General features: G+C 31.0%; 1 protein-coding gene across 6 annotated transcripts; it reads right to left on the bottom strand.

The window, feature by feature from the left end:
• Positions 1-356: 356 nt before the first annotated feature.
• LOC100166273 (rab11 family-interacting protein 4) lies at positions 357-25,463 on the bottom strand. 6 transcript variants are annotated; one of them, XM_008187349.3, is made up of 14 exons: positions 25,326-25,463; positions 24,719-24,795; positions 16,134-16,282; positions 15,968-16,060; positions 15,761-15,850; positions 15,595-15,639; positions 10,784-10,819; positions 10,575-10,692; positions 5,388-5,632; positions 4,287-4,494; positions 3,986-4,121; positions 2,870-2,994; positions 2,442-2,471; positions 357-1,169 (listed from the first exon to the last, which is right to left on the bottom strand). In XM_008187349.3, exons 3-14 carry the CDS (start codon positions 16,268-16,270, stop codon positions 1,047-1,049), a joined length of 1,386 nt encoding a protein of 461 aa, XP_008185571.1. In that variant the 5' UTR covers positions 16,271-16,282; positions 24,719-24,795; positions 25,326-25,463; the 3' UTR covers positions 357-1,046. The 6 variants fall into 6 exon arrangements, with proteins under 6 accessions (XP_008185571.1, XP_016661969.1, XP_008185569.1 ...); XM_016806480.2 differs by lacking the exon at positions 25,326-25,463 and adding an exon at positions 25,006-25,125; XM_008187347.3 differs by lacking the exon at positions 24,719-24,795 and having other exon boundaries at positions 25,326-25,456.
• Between the last annotated feature and the right edge of the window lie 68 nt (positions 25,464-25,531).

Raw genomic sequence — 25,531 nt, 5'->3', positions numbered from 1 at the left:
TTTCTAATCTACAAATGTCCTACTTCAGATAAGATTAGTAGAACGATAATAATGTATGTAAGTACCTATTTTGATAAATGTAAATATATAATATAGAAAAGACTTAATGCATATCATTTATTAGAGAAAAATAATTAAATAGAAATATGCAATACAGTTCTTTGATGTAAAAATATTGTTATTTTCCAAAAGTAGAAAAAAACAAAAATGTGCACTAGCAATTCACTATAACAATATGTAAACAATAAATTTAGTTACTGCACTAAAGGATACAAGTTAACTAATATCACGAGAATGTATGACAAAATTATTTTTTAATGCATTCTAATGGATTTTTAGGATAAATAAAACAAAACTTTTTCTTTGCTAAAAAAATACTGTTATATTTTATGTTGTGAACTGGCACAAGACTCAAGTATTATAAAAAATAACTGGCTAATATTGTTACCACATCACAGTCTCTTTGGAACAGATAACAGTTATAAAAATTAATTAGCACTCCAATATATTATATAAAGTAACAATAATTATATTATAACATATTGGCGGACTATCTAATATTATATACTTTATCTTTTAAAAATTTAAAATGATTACAGTACAAATGGATGCGAAAATTAAACAACATAATTGTATGTAAATATAAATAATAAATTGTAATAACTGGACGGATACAATTAAATATAATTTAAAAAAAAATGTTATCCAATATTTCTTAAACATATATGATAATAGTTATATTTTTATCATTTTTATTTTGTTTTTTAAAAAAAAAATTAACTGTTTATATACACAACAAATTATATATAATATAACACACATATAATTGATAACATTTGTTGGAAATATGTAGTGGAAAAAAATTGGTAGACATTAATGAGGCGGCCACATAATAATACTATTTAAGTACGATGACAACAACAATAATTGAGATAATGTCTATTGAAAGACGCTGGTCTCCAACTTCACCAATCAATAGTATTAGGAACATTGTGTGTATGTGTATGCGTAAATATCTGTTATTATAATCAAATTATAACGATATTTCATAAATTTTGTTTGACTTCCAACAGTTCGGGATGGTTTTCAACAATGTTCAGTAGAATATTATCAATGTAAGCCCGTAACTGATCGTTCACCTCCTGTTGATCTTTCAAGGCGGTTTTCATCTGAAAACGATTAAAATCATCAGCAACATAACCCATATATTTTATATTATTACATTATGTAAATAAGAAAATAAAAATGTACAGCGTGCAGCCAAGACAGTTACTATTATTACCATTTAATATTTAAATGGCTTTAAGCATCTTCAGGTGACATAAATAAAGAAAACATTGAATAAACACTAAAATAAAACATTAGTCTACACCAAAGGTTTAAAAATTAATAAGAAATTATGTTGTACGATAATAAAATTACGTTCAATTTATTTACCCATTAAAATTAAAATGTATTTTATAAGGTTCATATACTCATGAATATAAAACTATGATAATACATGATAATATACTCATTTTGTTTAAACAATAGTTATTAATTCTTTTTGATATTTATGAATATATTGGAAATTATTAATTAATTTTCTAATATTACTATGAAATTACGGGACACCGGGGCTACATTGTGGTTAATTTAGCATTATTTGTAGGTTGTAGGTACCTACCTAGTTAAAATATATTAAGCACACGTGAGAATTGTTTTTTTTTATACTTATAATGTGATAATAATTTCCAATCAATAAACTAAATATAAATGTATTACTTATATTTTCAATTAAATAAAATAATACCTAAATAATCAAAAAAAAATCATAAATTGTTAATTAATATTTATCAATTTTAGTATGCATGCAACAAAGCATACACAAAATGTAATAAAATGTCAAGTGTGTTATATTAATTTAATTCCATGCAAAAGCGTTTGATAATTCAATTGTTTGCAAATTCTTATCGCTTTTGAGTGTATGTGTATAATATCTCGTATATAATTGTGTTGATACTCGATCGACATTCTTATAAATTTGCGTCAACACAATAAAAATGTTGTAATCATTCTTTCAGGCTACTCGAAGACACGGCAAAAATAATGTAAGAAGGCACCGTGACAATATTATTGTTGTTTGTGTTCCCGCATAGCTATGGCATACCAACTCGACGACGCGACGACACCGATGACATTGGGAGTTAACGACCGCGACTAGATCTAGATTAAATCGTTTTCATCTGCATTGTTAAACCCTCGTAGTACGTACAATGTCATGTCTATTAATTAATATTAGCCGAATCTATTTTCGCGGGTTTTATAAATTACGATGTAATGTTATGTTGTGTTATAATTTCTGGGTGCGGTTAGAAAAAAAAAATTAAGAAAAAAGCCAAACACTGTTAATTTGATCAAAAAAAAAAAAAAACATATTTTAGTATCCAAATTGAAATTACCTTGTTTATTTGCAAAGACGAGGGACTGTGCTGTGAAAAGGAGCAAAAAAAATAATAATTACATATAATATTACTTAAAGTGTGTTGTTACATCAACATTCTACATAATATTATTATATTATAACTTATAAGGTGTATCATAATATATTATATTATCATTTGCATTTTGCACGCGTGTGATATTATTTGCTCATATTATTGCTCTATATGTGTACTACTTCTACTTACATATTATAACAAATTTTATTGACATAATTCGGGTTAGATGTATTATTCCGGTATTGTTATTGTTTTTCTAACGATTTAAAAAAATGTTATTTTTAAGCACGGGTACGCGAGATAATTAGACATTTAGACGAACGACACGTTAAAAAAATATATTCCAAATATGAGTAACCATTAGTCGAGTATAATAACACAGCACTTACGTCATCGTGAGTCAGTCCGTCGAGTTCGGACGCGAGGCTGGGCGACTCTGTCAACAGCAGCCTTCCTCTCTCGATGCCTTTGGCTATGGAGGAAGCTTGTAACTCGTCGTAGGAGTCCTTCAATGCTGCCGAAAAAATAAAAATAAAACATTTGCAATTCACTCTGCGCTTTAACTGCTATAAGGTGTATGTTAGGTTAGGGTATATCGAGTGTTTTGCGATAAGAAAATCACCACGACATACAGTGGCGTAGCGAACTTTAAATCATATGGAAGCGAACAAATTATGTATGACCTACCCCACCCTACTCCAACTGATGTATACGATACTCATATGCTCAAATAGGTGGGTGGGGTAGCACCCAAAATAAAGTTCAAAGACCTAACCTAACCTAACCGTGTATGTGGGCTTTGTGAGGTTATGACCCACCACCACCCCCTAGAAACCAGAAGCAATTGCTTCTGAAAAACATGATTCGCTACGCCACTGACGACATAAGTTTATTATACTACATATTATAATCTTTATAACAGTGGTTTTCCACCTTTCTTTAAACACAGTCAACTTCACAAAATGTTCAGGGCACATGTCTCAACAATGAACAACTTTTTCTTATTTAATTTTTCAGAACAAATTAGATAAATAAAATTGTATACTTTCTTATACGCTACACGGCCATATTTTGTTGTCTTCGTCTTACAAATGAGTAACATAGCAAATTTACCCTCAGGAGAACGCGTTTAGCTCCGTTAGTTTAAAAATTAGGGTGAATCGATCTATTACTTACTTGATGGTAAGTACATTATTTGTGTTTGAATGTGGGTTTTTTACGATAGTTCATTTTTTTAGTAAGTTATGCGTATATAATATAGCGTAAATTAAAAATGCTCATAACTCGCTAGAAAACTGAATTATCGTAAAAAACCCAGATAATGTTCTTACCATCAAGTTTCATAATAGGTAGATTCCTTCAATTTTTTAACTAACTGAGATAAACGCGATGTTATACACTTGTAAGACGGGGATAACAAATATCTGTGTAGCATCCTCTTAAGTAATTTATATTTTAGGAATATAAAACCGATTAAAAACCACTATTTTATAGATTACACTTACATCGATTCTGATGTTTTAGCGAATCTAGCTGGGCCGTAAGCTCAGTAACATACGGCGAAGGCGAATTTAGTTCGGCGATCATGGCTTCCTTTTCAAGTCGAGATATTTCCAACTCTTTGGTCAGACCTTCGATGATCTATAAATATAAATAAATTAATAAATCTATAAATACGATATACGTGTAATATAAGAAGCACAACCCCACAACGTACAAACAATTCATTATATCAATACATAGTGTTGTTATTATTGTTTTAATTATTATAAGCGGAGACGGCTTTTTATATTGTTCTATACTGACCTCTTCGTTGTCCCTTTCTCTCTGTTTCAACTTCCTTAGTTCGGCCTCCAGCAGACGTATTTCATCTTTGAACGATTGAGCACCCACGTTGAGATCGCTTACACGTTGTTCCAACGAAATCTTTTCGGTTCGCATCGTCTCTAACGCGGACCTGCACTTTTCTGCCTCCAATCGTAAATTCTCGTTAGCCGACTCGATACTTTGAAGTCTATGAACATTTAAAGAAGATATTGTAAATTTTTAACTATAAAATATTGTAGGTACCTATCTATATACTGCTTAATTTCAAAAAGTGTTAAAAAAAATATCCATACCTATACCATTAAAGAATTTAATATTATATTGTACGATAAATAACTTTATACGAAAAATACGCATATAACTTATACAGCATTAATTACTGTTCAAAAAAAAATAAAAAAGCTTTAAAATTGTTTCATTTATACGACCTTAACCATTTCCTTATTATATGTTAGCAAAACAATATTCATTCTTGAATATCGTTAAAAAAAAGCAATTTCATAAATATTAAATTTTAACGCCTAAAAATTAAAAATTTCACGTCTTTCTACATAACAGCGTTTACTGCCGCTGCAAAGTGTCATCAATTCATCCTTATATTCGTTCATACTATTGCAATTTACAATATAATTATCAAATATAAGACTATATAAGAGTATCGTACATGCATATTGCACATATTAAAATTAAATTATATCATATACAATAATTATACACTATACAACTGATTACATAATATAATTAATATAATATATGTGATTATAATTTGAAGTGACGTTATTAATTGTTATAAATCAATCAGAAATTATGAATATAACTTTTATATGAATAATGATTTTTATATAACAATATATACTATCCCTATTCATTACTATTAATTGATTTTATGAAACGTGACATTATAATATAATATATTTAATTGATATACATGATTTTTGGAACACTGGATGGATACTAGTGATACTACACGACGAGGTACAAATGTAAATACGATGAAGTCAATTTATCATTATAAATATAAAATTTAAGCCCATGTAAGTATAAGTACCTAGCTATAATAACATGTTATATTGTATTTACCTTATGGCACAATTATCGATATGCAATTGTTTTTCCCTATCAACTCGGGTGACGAGCTCCCTGTGTCTGCGTTCTTCGGACGCAAGCCGCTCTTCGCACCTGAGTTCGGTGTCGCGGAGCTGCTCTTCAAGCATGTGGACGCGGGCTTGGAGAGCGGCGTTCTCCTCCTTGGTACGCGCGTACCGTTCGTCCGTCAGGTGTTGATTGTCGGTCAGGGAATTCATCTGTTTCTGCAACACTTGTACCTGCACATACACATACAAACACATTATAATTTATACGATGACATCGGTTTGTGTAATTGTTGTAGTAATTACTTTGAATACAACACGCGAGTATTTTTAATATATATTAAAATATAGGTGGTTAAAACAAAGGCGCATCGGTGTGACAATATACATATATTACATACCTATAATAAGTGCATACGCAAACATTACGCACGCGAGTGATTATTATAAGTGTAGGTAAGTATAGTAAAAAAAAAATATGTAAAAATAGTCATAAACAAACGATGAGACGAAATTACTTTTTGCACGCCAAAAACATGCGAGTTCCGTGAAATTTTAGGCAATTTCAACACGTCGACTCCGATGGGGCCCGCGTCATAGGCGTTGCCCACAAATTCGAACTGTCCGTCCCACATGTCGAACTCAAGCTCGGAGCAACAGTTTTCTAAAATGTCGGCCTTGTTCTTCATGGACGATGACGACGACGACGACGACGACATGACAAACAACATAACTTCTTAAGAAAGTGACTATGCAAGCGTAAGTATAAGACTACGGTCTGATAACACTGCGGACGGCCTTTTGGCCGATTTTCGGAATAGAAGCCATTTCGCTTATCTGAATACTGAATATTGATAACGACAGCATCAATTAACTATATTATCGAACGCGAGCGCATATGTATGTGTGTGGTGTGTGGACTATTGGAGCGTTCGTCGAGATATGACGTGTTTTTTTACTGAACTTTGATCACACTGCGTCGAGAGAATATGATGTGCACTCTAATAATAATATCGACGATGACTTATTTTGGCTCGGCGACAAAAATTTTTTTTCCCCAAAAGTCGACTATGATTTCTTGATTCGTATATTTTAAGTAGCTGCCCAAGCCAAGCCACGTATATGCGCTTCAATGGACGGAATAATAATAACAATTATAATAAGACCGTAGTAAACAGACGATAAAAGTATGCTGTACCACACGCAGGCCCCCTACAACGGTGTTATTGTCTTTAAAAAAAAACGAGAGCGTACGCGAAAATGTTACCTCACTGACGACTACTATTATACATTATGTACGACTATTCACTGACGACACACTCGCATACACAGACAGATAACAATATCGGGACCGGCAGCGCGCATACTGAACGATATTATTAAAAAAACCTAATATAATAACTCCGCATCATTATATATATGAATAGTATTATATTATGTAGTATACACTCTAGTACTCTACTATGACATTATGTACTGCAATTATTCGTTCGTTAAACGATGACGAGACGATGGGCTTTTATCATCTGCGACCACCACGTTGGTCCCCTACCCAATGTGCACGTGTGGTTGCCATCTACTTATAATATACAGTTGAGTATACGACTTGAAAACGTCCTATCACAAACTGTTGTCACTCATCGAATGCACCACTATAATCACTTTATATTACTCCTATACAAATTACAACATCAATTTATAGTGTGTGCCAGTGCCGTAGCCAATGGCCCCTCCGCACATGCCCCCCTCAACACCACGAATTTTATTTTGGCTTGTTTTATATTATTTTATATTATGTTTGATAAAAATTAAAATTTAAGGTTGTCGAAAGCAAACCATTTTAATGATTTTAACTATTTTAATCATATCAACTATCGTTAGTGCTGTGTGTGTGTTCCCCGAACGCTTTATGTAATTAAAGATACACTATGACTAAGATTTTTGGAAATTTACATGCGCGCAGTCAAACGTCACCATATTTTGCGATAAAAAAATGTTCAACTCCCATGTGCCAAGAAATTCCAAAAAAGCGGAAGAAAATTTCACCCAGTACCAAAAGCATTATTTTAATTTTGAAAACATACTTGAATTCCTTAATCTCTTTTCTAGGTTGTGTAGGAAATGGAATTTGATTTGTTGTATTGTTTAATTAGTATAGGTAGTACCAAATTATTATTTTTCAAAATTCGCTTTTTTTAGTATTACCGAAAAAAAAAATTGCATCCTAAAAAATACAGACAAAAGCGGGGAAATTCTTATATTTTTTCGAAATTTAAATTTGACTTCTAAATGCACGAAAAAACGATTAGACTTCAACAACCTTAATATGATCGATACAATACACCCTATCAACCCCCCCCCCCTAAATAGGTATCGGGTAATAGATTAGTGGAAAAGTATTATAATTGAGGTGACAACTAAAGTATAAAATTGTATAGAATTGCGGAAAATTTGAAAAATTGCAACCAGGACCCTTAATAAATTGTTATAAAAAATGTAAGTACTATAGCTGTTAACATAAATATATAATCATAAAAAGAGTAGATACACTTTATAATCAAAGGGGTCATAATTATATATTCTAGCATTGCAAAAACTAGGGAAAAAAATTAAGTGCCCCCCTAGTGTGCATCACACTCACCTAACTTAACCTAACACTATACGACACTCATCCATTATTATTACGAGATAATTAAGTTACAGCCAATTGAAGCGCAACGATTAGCCGCGAGGACGATTCTGCACAACCAAAAATACAGCGACATGAACGATAGGCAAAAACGCGTGTTATGCAATAGCCACTCCGAAGACAAACGAGCAATTAAATAAGATAAAATATAAAATATATTAAGATTCTACGAAAAATAATATTCACGGAAATGTTAAGCAAATTATAATTAAAAACAAAAGTGATTAATATCTTCTTTCCGATGTTACCTATCTATATAAGATCAATACTTTTTATTTGTTTTAATAATGCTAACTTTAATTTTAATTTTGTAGTTTAATTATTACTTATGGTCTGTTCAAAAAGTCATCACCACATTTTCTAAATTAAAAAAATAATTATATTATAATTATTATTTTTATTGCTTGTATAGCTTAAAAGACGTTATATCTAATATAATATAATTTAAATTATAGCCAATTATAAATTTAAATAAATAATAAACTAGACGAAAAAAAGGGGGGTCATAATAACTTTTATCGCTATAAATACGGAATTGGTTCCCGATAAAAATTACTTCTCAATATAGTATATTATACAAATGTTCGAATTACTTGTACGTATAAGTATTAAGATCTAATGACTGTGATTTTCCACAAAAAAGGATGATATATTCATCTTCCTCAGAACAAACAACATAAATTATTGTTGCAAATCACTTAACGAAAAATTTAATTCCGCCCTCCCAATAGTATATTGTGTACCATATGGCAAGGGCGAGAAGTGAGCTATTTCAGTCGCGAGCGTCGATGACGGCACGCAGGCGAGAGCTGTAATTTTCCCAAGACTGAAATTGCCTTCCCACACATACTATGTTTTGTCACACCTCTGCCGCCTTCAAAAACGTCTCATCGATATTATGGTAATCCATAGTGAACTATACTTGTTGTTCTCGGTATCTAGATTCGTCAAACTGTTTCATATTATTGAACAGCACGGGAGTAACCCACGCGCGGGTGGATTGGCCATTTTAGGTATACCGGGAAATTTAAAAAGGGCCCCTATATGAAAAAATCGGCTCATTGCCCAAATACGGGGAGGTATGCCTACCGGGAAATTCCTGGCTTCCCGTTAGTACAATCCACCCATGAACCCACCTAACAGCTAGTATTTTATATAATAATAAATAAAATGTATTTATACTAATTTAATATATAGACGGTAACCGTTTGGACCGCTGTCAGAGTGAGTATTTCACTTTACTGTCCAAAAAATTCGGGGATTTCCAATTTACCGCACACCGGTCATAAAAAAATTAATATTTACTTTTTTTCTATTAGATATTAAATATTTATTGTCCACTGGACGAAAAGAGGTCATTTTCAAATGCTTCAATAAACCGGCATCGAAAATTAAACTTTCGGCACAGGTGTGACAAACATATTTTTTTAATTAACTAAAAAATATACCCGAACAGTAAAAATTGTACGTTGTAAAGGTGTATGTAATTTTTTTAGTATCACATATTATAAACTTAACTTAAGTATTTGGTATTTGACAGGGTAGACTATTATTAAATATGCCAATGTTATTATTAGTTGTATTGAGTATTGTCAAACAGCGTATTCCTTATACTTATATAATATGTACTATATTGATTAGCAAACTTGTGAAACTGTTGTAGGTTTAAAATACAATGATTTTTCAACCACGGTTGAATTAGTTAATTTTAACATGTTTTATTATTAAAATGAAAATGTATATAGGAGCCAATTCGTAAGTTACCCCCCAGGGAACCAATTCGTATGTATACCTTATATAGACTACCCGGGAACCAATTAGATAATTGGGAACCAACTCGTTTACGTGTTCATATAATATACGTATGTAGCTAATGGGTATCGGGTACTAAATAGTAATAAATACAAATAAACCAATTTGAGATTAAATCTAAAATACATTTTTGAAAACTAACACTTAAATTTAAGCTAATAATGTATATTTTTCTTTAATTGGACTATTGTATACATACAAATAACTTATTATCCGCTTGACCAACATAATTGCAATATTGAATTTAAATGTTTCATTGATTCTTAACCTAATTGTTATCACTTTATTCCGTAATACGCAGTAGTCAAATTCGTTCACCTTGCAAATTTGTTATATTTTTTAGTAGGACTTTAAAAATAACTCAAATTGGCAATCACCGTTCCTGTAGCTGTCAAATACTCAGAACGGGCGAATAACATTGCAGGTAGGAACTATTCTAAGACACATACCTATATAAACAAAAATCGAGTACACTCGTTTCCTGTGGACGGCGGAGGAAATCGTTTACACGCCAGCAGCGCGCACAGGAATGCTGTTTAGTAGCCGTGATGGGATCTATCACGTATAAAATACGAATGTAGAAATAATAATGATACGTCTTGGTAGTGGCGGTGAGGTACTGAGGTATAATAATAATGATTACGCGATGGCAGCTATACCTATTATGGGTCTTACCTTATTGTTGAGGTCGTGAACGTCTTCTTCGATGGACGTATCGGAATACACATCGTCGGGCGTATCGCAAATGGAACTGCGACCGGATGAATTGAAACTTGAGCTCCGATATAGATCACTGAAACACAAAAACGACAATGCTATTATTATTATCTAATAATATGTAGAAACGACAAAGACAATGATAATAAACGCTTTAAATATTTTACCTGGCGAGTGCGTTTGAACTGATCCTTTTGCTCGATCTGTGTGAAACAAATCGCAAATATATTATCATTTAATAATTATACTCAAATATTACACAATAATAATGATAATAAAAATAATTTTAAAAAGTAAAAGTGGTCTATAAACTACGCTTAATATGCATTTTTGAAAGACCATAACGCGTTTTCCTCAGAAATATCTATTCATTAGGATAATAATAGCTGTGGCAGCATCAACGGCGACGTCTATGTTGCAGATATGGAAAGCTACTTTCTATAAACATTACTTACTATAAGCACCGTTATTAACACCACACACGCACTGCGCATCTATTAATTATCATTACAACAAACGTTATCAAATTTTCAAAGACAAAAAAAAAAAGAAATGCATTCTTTCTACATACACAGACGGGTTTACTCAGATTACGATCGGCAAATGTTGCAGTTATGCTCGCATTAACACAATATGTATGTTTTTCATGTAGTTTTATTTCGCCATAATTACATTTTTTCTACTAAATTGTATGCACTTTTCGAAAGCCTGCACACAAAACTTAAGTGAATGAATTATTCTAAAACGGCGTAGATATATATTTTCACTAGATATTTAAAAATAGTTATCGCTTCGTTTAATATAAGTAATAATTGAATAATTGTGTTTCAAAACAAGACTATAAAATAAAATCTAATAAATAATATGTAAGAGGTTAACTAATTAGTAATTAGTGATAAATGTATAATTGACAGTAATCTTTTTATCAATTAATTCTCAATATTGTTGCAAACAAATTCGACATAATCGTTCTTAAATGAATGTGTATTCACATCTAACATTTAAAACGGTATAACTCCTATCTACCAATACGCAATCAAAATGTATATGCTTCCAAGAACAATGTGTAAAACATAAATTTATAATTTTTTTTTCATTGGCTCCTTCTACTTTTGAACAGTATAATATACATATATATATATATATAGTGAAACTTACCGGGAAACTAAACAAAAAGAAAAACAGAGGTTTTCACTATACTCGTACGCGATGATAATTACATTTTCCTAGTACTCGGGAAATCATTCTTAAAAAATCATTGAAACTAGGTCGTTGTACGTACGATAAGTATACAGAACACGTACAGCAGTATACACCCAACAATTCAATATATATCATACTTGTATGATCTGTATTTATAAAAAACGGGTGAGCTATCAGTGCATTATAATTATATTGATCTAAAATTAAAGAGCTAATCCAGAAAATGACATTATGTGTAAGTTTTTAAGAATGTTTTTATTGTCACAGGACAGACTAATATCTCGTGGACTCCGTGATTATATACTATTATAATATACCCTATATACCCCTTACTGCTATTTCTAGCATAATTGTCACTAAATTTCTTGACCACGACTAAACTATTACGACGACGATGGCGCCCGTCGTGGGAATTTTTCGCAATTGTGAACCGGGATAAATTTACGTGAACGCCGAAAACACTACAGCCGATAGGCGACAATAAAATTCACCATATGGAACGACGACGATGACTACTGTCTAAACGGTAAACCTACCTATAATAAAAATATATTATAGTGACGGACAGACACGCCTGTGATAAAGAGAAAACATTCTTTTCGGATTTTTAAATCAATACCAAAAATGAACTGTAGCTTTGGTGGAATATAGGTAATAATAATTACTGTTATAAAACCAAGAAAAACGTGCAAGTTGGTGGGTAAATGCATATGATAGCTATTACATACCTTCTCCACGAAGACCGATTATATTCCTGTTTCATGTCTCGTCTATATTATGCACTACACACACACTACACCGGCAAAGCATTGGTCATGATATTTTGACGAATATAATGAATATATATTATAATAGGCACATAGATATTTATTCGCACATACGATGAAGACACGTTTTATCTCGGCGACACACGACCGCTCGCCAGAGAGAAATGATCAAACTCGTCAGCACTCAGCCGTCGCACTATAACTATATGTAGGTGAAATCACACACACTATGAAATCGTACTATATAATATTATATACACAAGTCACGTGTATGTGTGTGTGTGCGCGCTCGTCGAGAAGGGGTGTTGTGTGCGTCAACTGTATACGTCTGCCGAACACACAGTGGTGGTGTGCGTATAGGTAATAATATACGCTGATACCACGTAGTCGGTTACTACGGCTACCACTACCGGTCTCACAAGACGGGTTATATTATATTCTACAGCGGATAAGAACAGAGAACGGCCCCTCAACATTCCTTCCTATCGTTGCGTATTTTCGCCTTTCATTTTTTTCAATGCACCACTGGGTCATACTCATAACGCTCAGCGGATAATGTTATTATTATTATTAATATTTTACTATGCACACTCGAGCCGGACGATGGCGGCGTACACATGCGCACAACCGCAAAAAAATATCAAATTGTACTATACAGCTGGTATGAATGTACTATATTATATTAAATACCAGCCAACCTGCCTAATATGTATATATAAATAGCATATTATATTATAATATAGAGAGAGAATTCTAGTCACGGTGTACAACCGACTCGGATTCGTTGAACTCAAGGACACGTAGATATTTGGCGTAAATCACTCCGACAGTCCGACGGTGCAAAACGTACGGGGCTGAGAAAAATGTAAGGAAAAAACTAACAGCTTTATGTACTTGCACGAATATTGACCCTACGACGGAATTTCTATACTATACATCCGTATATATGCAAATAGAATGGGTTGCCTATTATTCACTATATGAGCAGCGGCAGTTCACGCGAAAAGATAAAAAAAAAAAATTATTGCGTAATTCCAATTTTCGGTTTTTTCAACATAATATAATAATCGTTTGGAACATGACAAAACGTTTGTGCTGGATGTATAGAATTGTTTCCTATCTGTGAAAAATAAACAATCGACGCACCCGCAAAACCGCGTTTACTTTCGCCAAATACGCCCACAAACCCAGCCGATTCAGGTTGCCAGTTGGGTGTAAATATATATATATATATAAATAGTAAAAAAATATCACCCTCTGCCGCACGACAGACAAGAAAATTTCAATAAAATCTCGTCGACTATACAATACCAGGTAAATACAAACGCTACCTACATTTTGTTTGAATACACGAATACACGTTGCTTGAGTGTTTCGACGATTGCTGCAGTAGGTACAATATATTACATTGTATTATAGTAGTAAATATTAATAGTAGGTTAGTGAGCGTTGCACCCATTATAATACATAAATCTCTATAAATCATATTATATATACGACTATAGGAGCAAGAGAACTGTAAATGCGCGGTAATTATAGATGTATATACAAACTCGCGATTTTATCACACGAAATTTGCGCGTATAAAAAGTATATACCTATAACGGCGCCCCCGCAAATCGTGCGTCGATGTGCACACATTGAAGAGTGAAGACGCGCGTAATAACATTATTGTAGCTAGAAAACTATAATAATGATCCAGAGAGGAAATTATTACGTAACACATGTAGATGGTAAATATTAATCACTAGTATTGTCTCGATCTTTTGTGTGTGAATGTAACTATGACGACAGCGGTATACACACACACACCAATGAAAAAACGTTTGTTCGATCACGTGTTTTAAAAAGAAGGTGGACGGTGCATGGAACTAATTCCAAAACTAAAAAATATATTTGTTACATTTTTTAAAGCGTTTTACATATTTAATAGTATATTATACGCAAAACATTATACCAGTGTACATATTAGTTGGGAATGTTATCGTTAAAAAAAAACTTATACCCTTTATTTATGACAAAATTGAACAGTTGAGACATTTACCTATTAGTACCCGACATCAGTAAACCGCTAAAACCTAATTTCTACTCGACTCTCGTGAGTATTCAATAATCGAAACCAATTACTTCAAAAACTAATAGACAAACAGAAACGACTAACGATTTTTCAAAAAATATTAATATAATAGGTACACTTATTCGCATGATCAAATTAAGGGCATCGAGTAAACATGACAAAATATATAGAGTCCGCACGGATAATACATATATAACCGGGAATAATACTAAATACACGCGAAGCCAACTCCGGACAAATCATATAATAATGACCTATTTCAGGTGCCACGATTTCGAATACACCATAGAGTTAAATATATATTTATAGACAATAGTTCTTTTGTGTCAAACGACAAACCCACATGCAATTATACAAATAATCTACAGTACCGAATAAGGACCCACTGGTGGATTTTCAACGTAGAGGTCATACTACTCATACTTCTACTACTATATAAATAAATAAAACTATTCTCACCTTTCTCTCATATAATAAGTAATCTACCTATACCTATCTGCAGCCGCGATCAAAATTATTTTCAATAAGTACTTATTAAACATTTTAGCTACTTAATTTTGATGATCATCAAATAGACAAGTATATGAATAGAAATGCATGGTATATCGTTTAATAAACCATTTTAAATACGAAAAAAAATGTCAAAAGAAAAAACACCGCCGTAAATCGTAATCATATTATTAGGTTTTTACCTAACACGAAAATATATATAATACAATTATATTTGTTGGCACGATTTTTGTTCAAGAGTTAAAAAATGGAAGTACAGTCACGGAATGTCTAGGTCTGTCAAAATGAAATGTTTGTACCGATTTTAATCATTAAAAGTTTCAGTGCGTGCGTAAGTGATTAACTACCTACACGGTCGATAGAGTATACATGTTTAATATTATATTGTGTAATAAGTTGAAAAGCAATGTTAAGTACTTACGAATGTCTCATCGAACCCCATTTACGGTTTGGCAAAATTTCAGCACTAAAATTTTTTTTTAAAAAGAGGAGATTAACAGGGGATATAATAATTATAATGTACATTGTAAACGTGACGTAAACAAGCAAAAACTGCAGTAATTTAAGTTTGATGATAATTTATATACCTATTCCCGTTTGCCGTCCTCCTCAAACTTGTTCTAAGCCATGTATTCCTCTTTAGTCCCAACGCGTTCGTGATTGGATTTTCGACGCCGCTGAAACGAAAAAATCATGGATACTATTAGTATACCAATGCCGTGTTATATAAGCAAATAATTGAAAATTGTGAAGTAATTGTTATATTTGTTATAAAGATTAAGGAATAAACAAACTTTGTTATCACGTTGTTGACAGGCAAAGAATTCTCCATGTCGCCTTCACCGTAACATTCGTAACTCTCTTCGTCTGACATGCTCGAAAACTGGCTGTATCAAAGGAAAAAATTAAAATTAAAATTTCGTTTTGATATACTTCATTATTTCACAAAATTTAACATACCTGTTATTCGTAGAATTCGAGTCCGTGTTCCCGCCGTGTACGGCAGTGTCTTCTATGTTGAGTTTGAACGCGGGCGAGTCACCTTTGTTATTGTTATTGACGATATTTTCATCTTCTTGTATTTTGGGCGCCATCATCCTAGCCGAAACCTACAAACAGAGACGTCATACAGAAAACTGACAATGTAATACCATTATATCGACATTTATACAAATGTATTAAAAACCGATCGGGATTCGAAACAATGCAAATGAATGGTCGTCGTGATAACATGACATTACATCATTAATTGTATAAGTAATATTTGTAATAAATAATAATAGCTTCGTTGAAACGTCATTAATGTGTGTAAATCATGTAAGAGAATTCAAAATGTATACAATATTGTTTTCAAATACCTGCGATCGTACCATAGTCATGATGCTTTTGCGGGCAACCTTCAAGATCGGTTCGCCTACGTCGCACAAGATTAAATTATGCACAATTTATTTTATGTACGATAGTATATTATAATTTATTGAACTATGTAGTAAAACGCGTAAAATGAACTGAACTCGTTCGCGTAGGATAAATCGACACACACTAAACACCCGGACGAACGCCCACGCCCTTATATATACATGGACACGGATAGGTGTGGAAAGGCTCCGATGAGGGGGTTGTAATTTTTTTTCTTCGGAAAGGTGATAGGCACGTGTCCCGACGGACAGATGTAGGTAGGTACCTATATATAGAAGCACCCGTCAATAAAGCGGAACATGCTGTATATATTGTGTCGCTGCACACGTTTGTCGTTACGTATATATCATATATTATTATGTTATTATATTAAACATGAATACGGAGAAGTTTAAGCCAAAAAACAAGAGGAAACTACGATGCTCTAAGTATATAATATACTCCCTCTTTTGCAGCTGCGTCGCACAAGACGACGTGTGCGTTTAGATACGGCACGTTCCCCGCTGCTGTTTCCGATCAGGAAACGCGTGTTGCGTTGCGTGCATAGGGTTGTTAGACGCGTTTCCGTTTCTTTTGTTTTTTCTGCAACCCATTTAGTCAAAAAACTCGAAACCCGGGGTAGTTTTGACTTAAAAGAACTGTCACGGACACTGCCAAAAACGTTTTATCGGCTTGAGTTCACACTCGCTTATTTAAATATCTACTATCAAGTCAAAACAACGATGGATAATTTTTTATATGGGTCAGTTAGTTTTTAAATTTTTTATTGAATTTATAACTACTTATTCAACAAATTACTTAGCGACTGTAATATTATAATATAACTAAGATAATATTAATTAAATAATTTAACATTTACATAAAATTCACACGGAAAATTATTAAAATACTTAACAAATTTTACTGAAAAACAATAAAATTAATTATATACCTGTTTATAACTGAGAAATTTTGTTTATATAGGATAAGGTTTTACGCGAATTTCGGAGTAACATAATATTATTATTATAATATGTTGTCTGTGCAGTAATATACTAAACTAATTTACTAATATGCACTACCTATACGTATAATAAATACACATCTTTGCATTTTACTGACTTTTTTTTACATATAGGTATCAAGAAATAAAATTATTTTGAACAATCAATGAAAAATTGAAACATATTTAAACTGTTATGATTTCTTATTAATTAATAAGCTGCATAAACAAACATAAGGGTAGGCCTTGGTATTTTCTCAGGAATTTAGCCAGTGATACAACTAGGGGACCGCCGCATAGGCGTAATCAGGGTTAAAATTCTGAGGGACTACCACCTACATAACCCATAGGGGGGTTACATCTAAATCAATAAGGGATATTTGGCGGGGCTTAGCCCCGTTAATTACGATTTAGCCCTTCCCCCAATATCCCTTATTGATTTAGATATAAGCCCCTATAGGATATGTGGGCTGTAGCCCCCCCCCCCAGAATTTTAACCCTAGTTGCACCTCTAAACTGTAGGTATACCTAAATACGTACTGCAAAGAATATAAAACATATTTCATTTATACTCATTATTATTTTTTATTAGGTAGGTATGAAAGATTTTTAACTTACATAATCAATGTTTAATGATCAGCATAATGAGAATAATTGGTCATCCTGCAGAATAATTTGTTGTATTTAATTAATAGTTATAGAATGTCTGATTTACTGATTTGATCAACTATATCTATATCTATATTATATAAGAATCTAACTTGATTTTGGAGACGAGGGAAGCCGGTTTGTTTGTTTATTTATTATTGTTATTATTATCATTATTAATTATTTATTTATCTGTTCGCACTTGCATTTTTCCATTTGAAATATATATTATTAATTGAACAAATAATTTATTGTTACATTTTTTTCTACCTTATCTCTATTCTATAATAAAAAGAATAAAATTTACCACTCCAGTGGTTGAATTCAAAATTAAGGATATATAATTTTCAGAAATTAGTAATAACAATAACTACAGTATGTAATTATATTATATCATTTGTATAGCCAAAAAATAGTCATATGTTTTTAAATTAAATTATAAAAAAATAATTTCTTCCGGAGGAAGGTCGGGCAGCTAGTATTTTATACATAATAAAAATTAAATTCTGATATTTCATATCATATTATATTGAATATTCATATAAATGGGTATATTGTTTCTGGTTTCATAAAGAAGTATGGTAAGATAAACATGTATAAGTTATATTTTATTTTAATTTATATAAAATTACATACAAAATTGAATAATTATGTGGACTGAATAATTTTTTATCGGAAAAGAACCTACACTGAATAATTCAAATACATCATTATTAATTATCTTGCAGTAATTTTTATAAAACAAAACAATAATAATTTTGAATAAAAAAATAAGTACCTACCTATCTTTTATACTCTAAAGATGTCGTACTACAAACTTAAAATTTGTTCCATAATTAAAGGATTAAATATATCATAAGCAAAAACATTTTTAAGTGCAAAACAAAATTATAAAATATTAATTTATCTGTTCACAATATTTTCGTGAAAGTGATAATGAATTTATCCAAGACAAATACATCCTAATATAAAATATTAGCAAAAAGTGATTATTACTTATTAATAATATAAAAGCATTAATTATATTATTATCTTATAAAAAAGGCGATATTAATTTAATTTATAAACTGTATACAAAATCATAGAATAATGCACAAGTATTAAATACCTATATAGATACATCAAATCCAACTAGAATGATATTTTGTACAATGTTAAATGTGATACACGATACCAAATCACTGACACACTTGAGTAATTTATTGTGTTATATAGAATTTGTATACTATTATATTAGATAAAACTTTAATATAAATACCAATATAAAAATAAAATATAATATAATAGAGTTCTGTTGTAATTCCATCCCACACATAAGATAACATAGTTCTATAATATTCGATTCTACTATTTTTGGATGACGACTAAGCATAACAACGACAAAACCAAGTCGATATTTCATGAATAAGCGAATCGGACATAATATTTCCGAATATGTAGTTTTAATTATTAACGAACAAAGAGTAGGAAAAATTACTATTATTTGTGGTATAATGAAAAATGAATATTATCAAAGCACATAATTTATATCATATAAGTATATAACATTTAAACGAATGACCTTATACAATATACATTACAGCGGCAACAACGCCAACTATACTAACTATACTCTATAGAAGCTATTCATAATTTTTTCAACGCTTTAAACAAGGACAATATAGTATTATGCTATTGAGTACCTATTGATATTTTCCTGGATCCACACACATAGATGTGTAATTTTTTTCTTTGGGGGCGGGGGGGGGGGGGCGTTTTAGATACATCAAAATAAAACGTGAGATTCGAGGAGATAAAATTCATATTTTCCCAGATAAAACGAGTAAGTATTCTGGCCAGATGGCACTTGAATACAAATACTATGTCTGGTTTTAGGTTTAGTTACGAGTGGTAGTGTGGTAACATTATTTATTACGGTTTTTAAAAGAATATCAGACGAAATGGAAAACAAAATATGACGGTCTATAGCACTTAAATAATATATAGTCAAGATTATATTTTTGATATATGGAGTTGGAGCAAGCACATGACGGGTCAAAGCAATATTAAAGAGTCTCTCTATTGTCACGAACCATTAATCCCGTCATTTATAAACTCATTAAAATGCGATGAAGGTTAGTATAGTTGTTACACAGTGTAACTTTTTCAGTTTCAAAGTCTCGTCCCAGTAGCACAATTATATTATATAGGTACCTAGTAAACAATATTATTCTCTCTACCCGCAATGGCCCTGGTTAACACGCTAAACCACCGTTAGCCTAAAAAACATACACAATATGAAGCAATTGGTGGTGGTAGTTGCTTCACTGAGATACGGTCTAACGAATATAAACCGTGTGGTTTTATTATAGACCTATTATATATGTATAATTAACGCACGAAATATCGGTGTCTATATAATATATAAAATGCGAGTTACCACGTCTCTCGAGTAAATATGTATTTGGGATTCAATGAAAAACACGAACATTATGTTTATATCGTATAATCATATGTGTCTGACATAAACGTTTTTATTACCGTTAAAATATGCAAAGGCACCTTGGAAGCAGTTATTTGGATTCAATTTAGTATTATACTATACTTTTTTAAATTTAATTTTACTTTCTTTGTACTTTTTTCTGTAACCCGTTAAATTTTATGAAATATATTCATATACGTATAAAATATATATAACCTTAAATTATTCGAGAAAACCAATAAAACTTCAATAAATGTACGACTAACAACACTATTATCTCGACATTAATTAATATTTAATCCCGATTAAATAAGGTTTATTTACCTAATAAAATTAATCAAATTACTTGATTTAAAATTTTAAAACGAGTACCGGGACGAGTACCTACGTTATGAACGATGGTGGGTAATTATTAAAACGTTTATAGGTGATACTTATATTATAATAATTATCATCTGCAGTTTTCTGAATAACCCGATATTATTCTGAAGCGTACTCGTCATTTTCATTATTATCGTTTGACAACAGCCAGATGTTGATGGTAATTTTTTATTTAACATTTAGCAATGAAAAAAATACCATATGGTCAAAATAAAACAATTATTAATAACTACACTAATAAGTAATAACACAACTATGTAAAACCTATAGAAAAAAACAAATCTATATAGTAGGTAATAACGTCATAAAATATAATATTTACCATAGTTAAACATCTAGGTACCTATAGTAAAGTTTTCACAATAATCATTAACAAATTTCAACGTCGATTTAGGTTGAATTTCTTAGTTCTTATAAATTATTTTAAGATCAGCAGTAATTCGACGATATTGATAAGGATATATATAATATAGTATTCCACAACTCAAAACTCATTCCGTTAAACGTTTCCTTCAACAATAAATAACTCAATACACTTATCAATACAGCGCAGAAAATCGTTAAAATAATGTGTTTACTGTTTTAGAATGAAGATGAAAACATCGGTAATGCATATTTACACTTCCTCGGTTTGCGAATTTATAAATATATTAAACGAACGTGTTTAATTGCGTACTATAATAATAGACTATTTAGGAACTGGCCATGGTATTAAAAAAATAAAACTTAAGATGCATGTCAAATGTGTTTTGTATAGTTTCCTCATTTTCAGGTTAACGTCGTAGAAGGTCGTTGAGATTGACTTGCATTTTTTTCGTCGTAATTTATATTCTGTTGTTGAATATTATCATCAAGTCCTATACTGTGTAGGTTTAGTTTCCTTTGTCGTTGTTAAGTATGCAAATCGAAAAAAACTAATTGAATATTGTTTGAACTACGTATCCAAACAGTTTTCCGCATTGCTAGCAGATCGAGATATTTTTTCTCCAAAATTAACGAATTTTTTTTTAATTATATTGATTGTAATTATTCTGGACTGTGTTACATAATAATATTCCTTAATATTGTGCAGATACCTATTTCGTGACTCTTGCATTATGAATAATTCACAAATTGTTCTACTTTTTGTTTATAACTCGAGACTATTATGAGAAAAAATTAAGGATCAAGATAGCACATTATAAAATAATGAGGTCGGTATAATCTAAATCCTATTAGAGTTGTGAAAAATTAATGTTAAATTTTTAAACTGCCGACTCTCCCTGTTATACTTTAATTAATTATTTTATAGTTATAATATGTTATAACATTAATTAATAATATTATACATATTCTACTGCAGTATACAGTAATACTCGCCAAATAGTCCAAAACATTTCATCAATAATTATTTTTTGTCCATATTATTGATATATAATTTCGACATAGAAATATGAGATTTTTCTTATAAAATTGTTTACTGATCAAAGTATATAGTTAATTTTAATTAATGGATTAATATTATATGACACGTGTAGCTACCTCATTCGCCGTATATGCATCATCCTTATAATTTATTGTTCAACGAAAATCCATAGTAATATTTACGACATATTTGGTGTTAAAGAGAAATAGTAAATACTTAGAAAATTAATGTACATTACAGATAAACGAAAAGGTCTATTACTTATATAAAACGTAAATAAATAATACAATATAATAAACTGCTACAGCTGTTGAATTCGAGGCTAACTTGCAAGAATTTAGAGGGATGGAAAAAAATGCTCAGATTTGGTAGGTTTCCTAGAATATAGGTTCTTTTCTACAGGTTTCCGTTTTAAGTGGATTAGAAGCAGTGATTTTCTGTTTTTCAGAGAAAAATTATAGCTAAATTGGAATTTAGACGTTTTCTATTTCCAACGTGCCAATAAATCTAGTGAAGCGAGAAAAACTCTAAAAACAAATTTTGTCGTAAAGTTTTCATGAGATGGATTTTTCCTCATTTATGATTTATTATAGATTTCAGCTTCAAATTGTAATTTTCATTAAAGTATGATGATTTTTTTTAATTCGACTTTTTTAATAGGTACAACTTTTTTATGATATAAGCGGGTAAAATCAAAAATGTAAAGAATTCGATCTCTAGCAGACTGCAGACATAATGAAAAAATTTAGTTTTCTGAGTTCTAATTGCATTTATAGATTAATCTGTATGTTAGAAATAGAACCTCAAATAGAACACACTAAATAACCGCTTCCAAAGTTTTCTTGACAACAAGATAAGTATGAACAATTTCAGGTAAACTGTAAGGTATACTATGTTCAAATATTACAGGTAAGTACTTGAAAAATAATTATTCTACTTCTACCTACACATTTCAAATGTTTAATGTACCTATAAACCTAATTTTCCTGCATAAACCATAACATATAAATTATAATTTTGAAAATTAAGTGTAATTGAAATCATTCATATTAGGTTTAATGTTATGATAAATTTACATTTTACATAAATGAAATATATATTTTTCATTCATAGTACCTATTTGCAAATTTAATCTCGAATTTAATTAAGCAACAAAATGTTAAGAACATTTTTACTAAAAAATATTCTTTCAATAGATAATGACGGTTGTACATCAACATTCTTTATTTATTAATAATAGTTATTATTTAAAATTTTTAAACAATGGGTAAAACTATTTGTCAATAACTAGTTTGGTCTATAACGAAAAAAGATATGCATAGAAATATTTGAGGAAATATTAAAACATTTATTAAATACCTATATTAGTATCTACCTCGGTATCTACGGTTTGCATATTTTAGTGTTAATCGAGGTGTTAATACAATATAGTGATATCTTTGTTTGATTTTTAAACTTCACAACAAATTAAATATTCTCGGAAGAATCAAACTAATAACAACTACCAATGACTTATATATTTTATTCTAAAAAAGTAGTTAGTACATATTTAATCATAAAAAAAATGAATTAGGTACCTATACATAAATATAGATTATATGTTGTAAATTAGATATTATGTATCTTGATCATATAAAATAATAACATTAATAATTAAATTTAAATGCTCCTACCAGAACCGATGAATTGTAATTACCATTGTACTCCTTATTCCTTAATCCTTATACCCACATAAATTATTATTTTAATAAAAAATTATAGAACTCGTGAAACTAATTTTTTTTATTATGTAAAGGTAATTAAGTATAAACTGCAATACAAAGTCATGTTAAAAAAAATTGAACAGGGCAACATTGTTATCAATTTAAGATTAATTAAACAATAAAAAACTAATTTAGTATGTAATTTGATGTCTTAACGGTCAAAAGATTATCAGAACCTTTATAATTGAAAGTCAAAAAAATTATTTAATTAAAAAACAGTTAAAGATAAAAGCTAAAATAATCTTCTGTATGTGTGAACACTACCTAATATTGTAAAACATGCTCAATTCAAACACAAACTTTAGTTATAATTGTCACACTGCAGACAGTAGACTTAGTAACAACATGAAAAAATTGGATTGGTCCAAAACTGATTGGATTAAATAATTAAGGTGTTGGTGTAATTAGATTACACTGTACATACATTATTATAACTAGGTTAATCAATAGTACCTAATGTAAGGAGAATATTTAAATATCACGAACCTTTGACTGTCCTGTGAGTGTATGTTGTGGTATTATGTATTCGATGTGTAAGTGTTCACAGAATCTTCATCACATAACTATAGCAGAGATGTCCATATGTTGTGTGACACCAAACATCATTGCACAATTAAACATTTGAAAAAAAAAATTATAATATACACATAACGAACCACAAGCGACTTGGAAATCGCTGACAGGGCTGAATGATAATAATTGACAACCCCCAGGGGGACTAATGAAATATATAGATGCAGATAACAGTGTACAGAAGCCAGAACCCGACTCACACTTAACCGATGTGAGATAATACTATGTACACGGAAACGTTGTGGGCGGGTGCCGTCGACACCGCAGTTGTGAACAAACTGATGTGTTCATTTTTCGATGACAAAATAATTTTAAATAATATGTATTTAAAAAAACAAACTATTATTGTTGTAAAATTAAAAAAAAATAAATAACGATTGCACTGCGAGCGGAGTCACTGCTGCTGCTGCTGCTGCTACGGCGGCGGCGGCGGCGGCAGTGTGGCAATGATATTTCACCTCACCTGTACAGAGGTACCTCACTACCGCAGTACCTGTGTTACCTGTAATAATATATTCACCTGTAATTTGTGTTGTTTTTTTTTGTTATTTACACCCATCCACCGTTCTGACAGTGCGTGCGGCCGAGACGACTCGAATTATTTGCCATCGAACGAAACTGTTGGCGGAAGCCTGTGCCGGGAGGACGGCGAAGTCTGTAGTTGTAATAGTAGTTGTTCCATAGAACGGAATATTATCGTATCCGTATCGATACGGCTTCGGTTGA

This window comes from Acyrthosiphon pisum, chromosome A2 (assembly GCF_005508785.2).
Source record: "Acyrthosiphon pisum isolate AL4f chromosome A2, pea_aphid_22Mar2018_4r6ur, whole genome shotgun sequence".
NCBI classification, from domain to species: Eukaryota; Metazoa; Arthropoda; class Insecta; order Hemiptera; family Aphididae; genus Acyrthosiphon; species Acyrthosiphon pisum.
The sequence above is the reverse complement of the archived record's forward strand: the minus strand, read 5'-3'. Positions and strand labels throughout refer to the sequence as shown.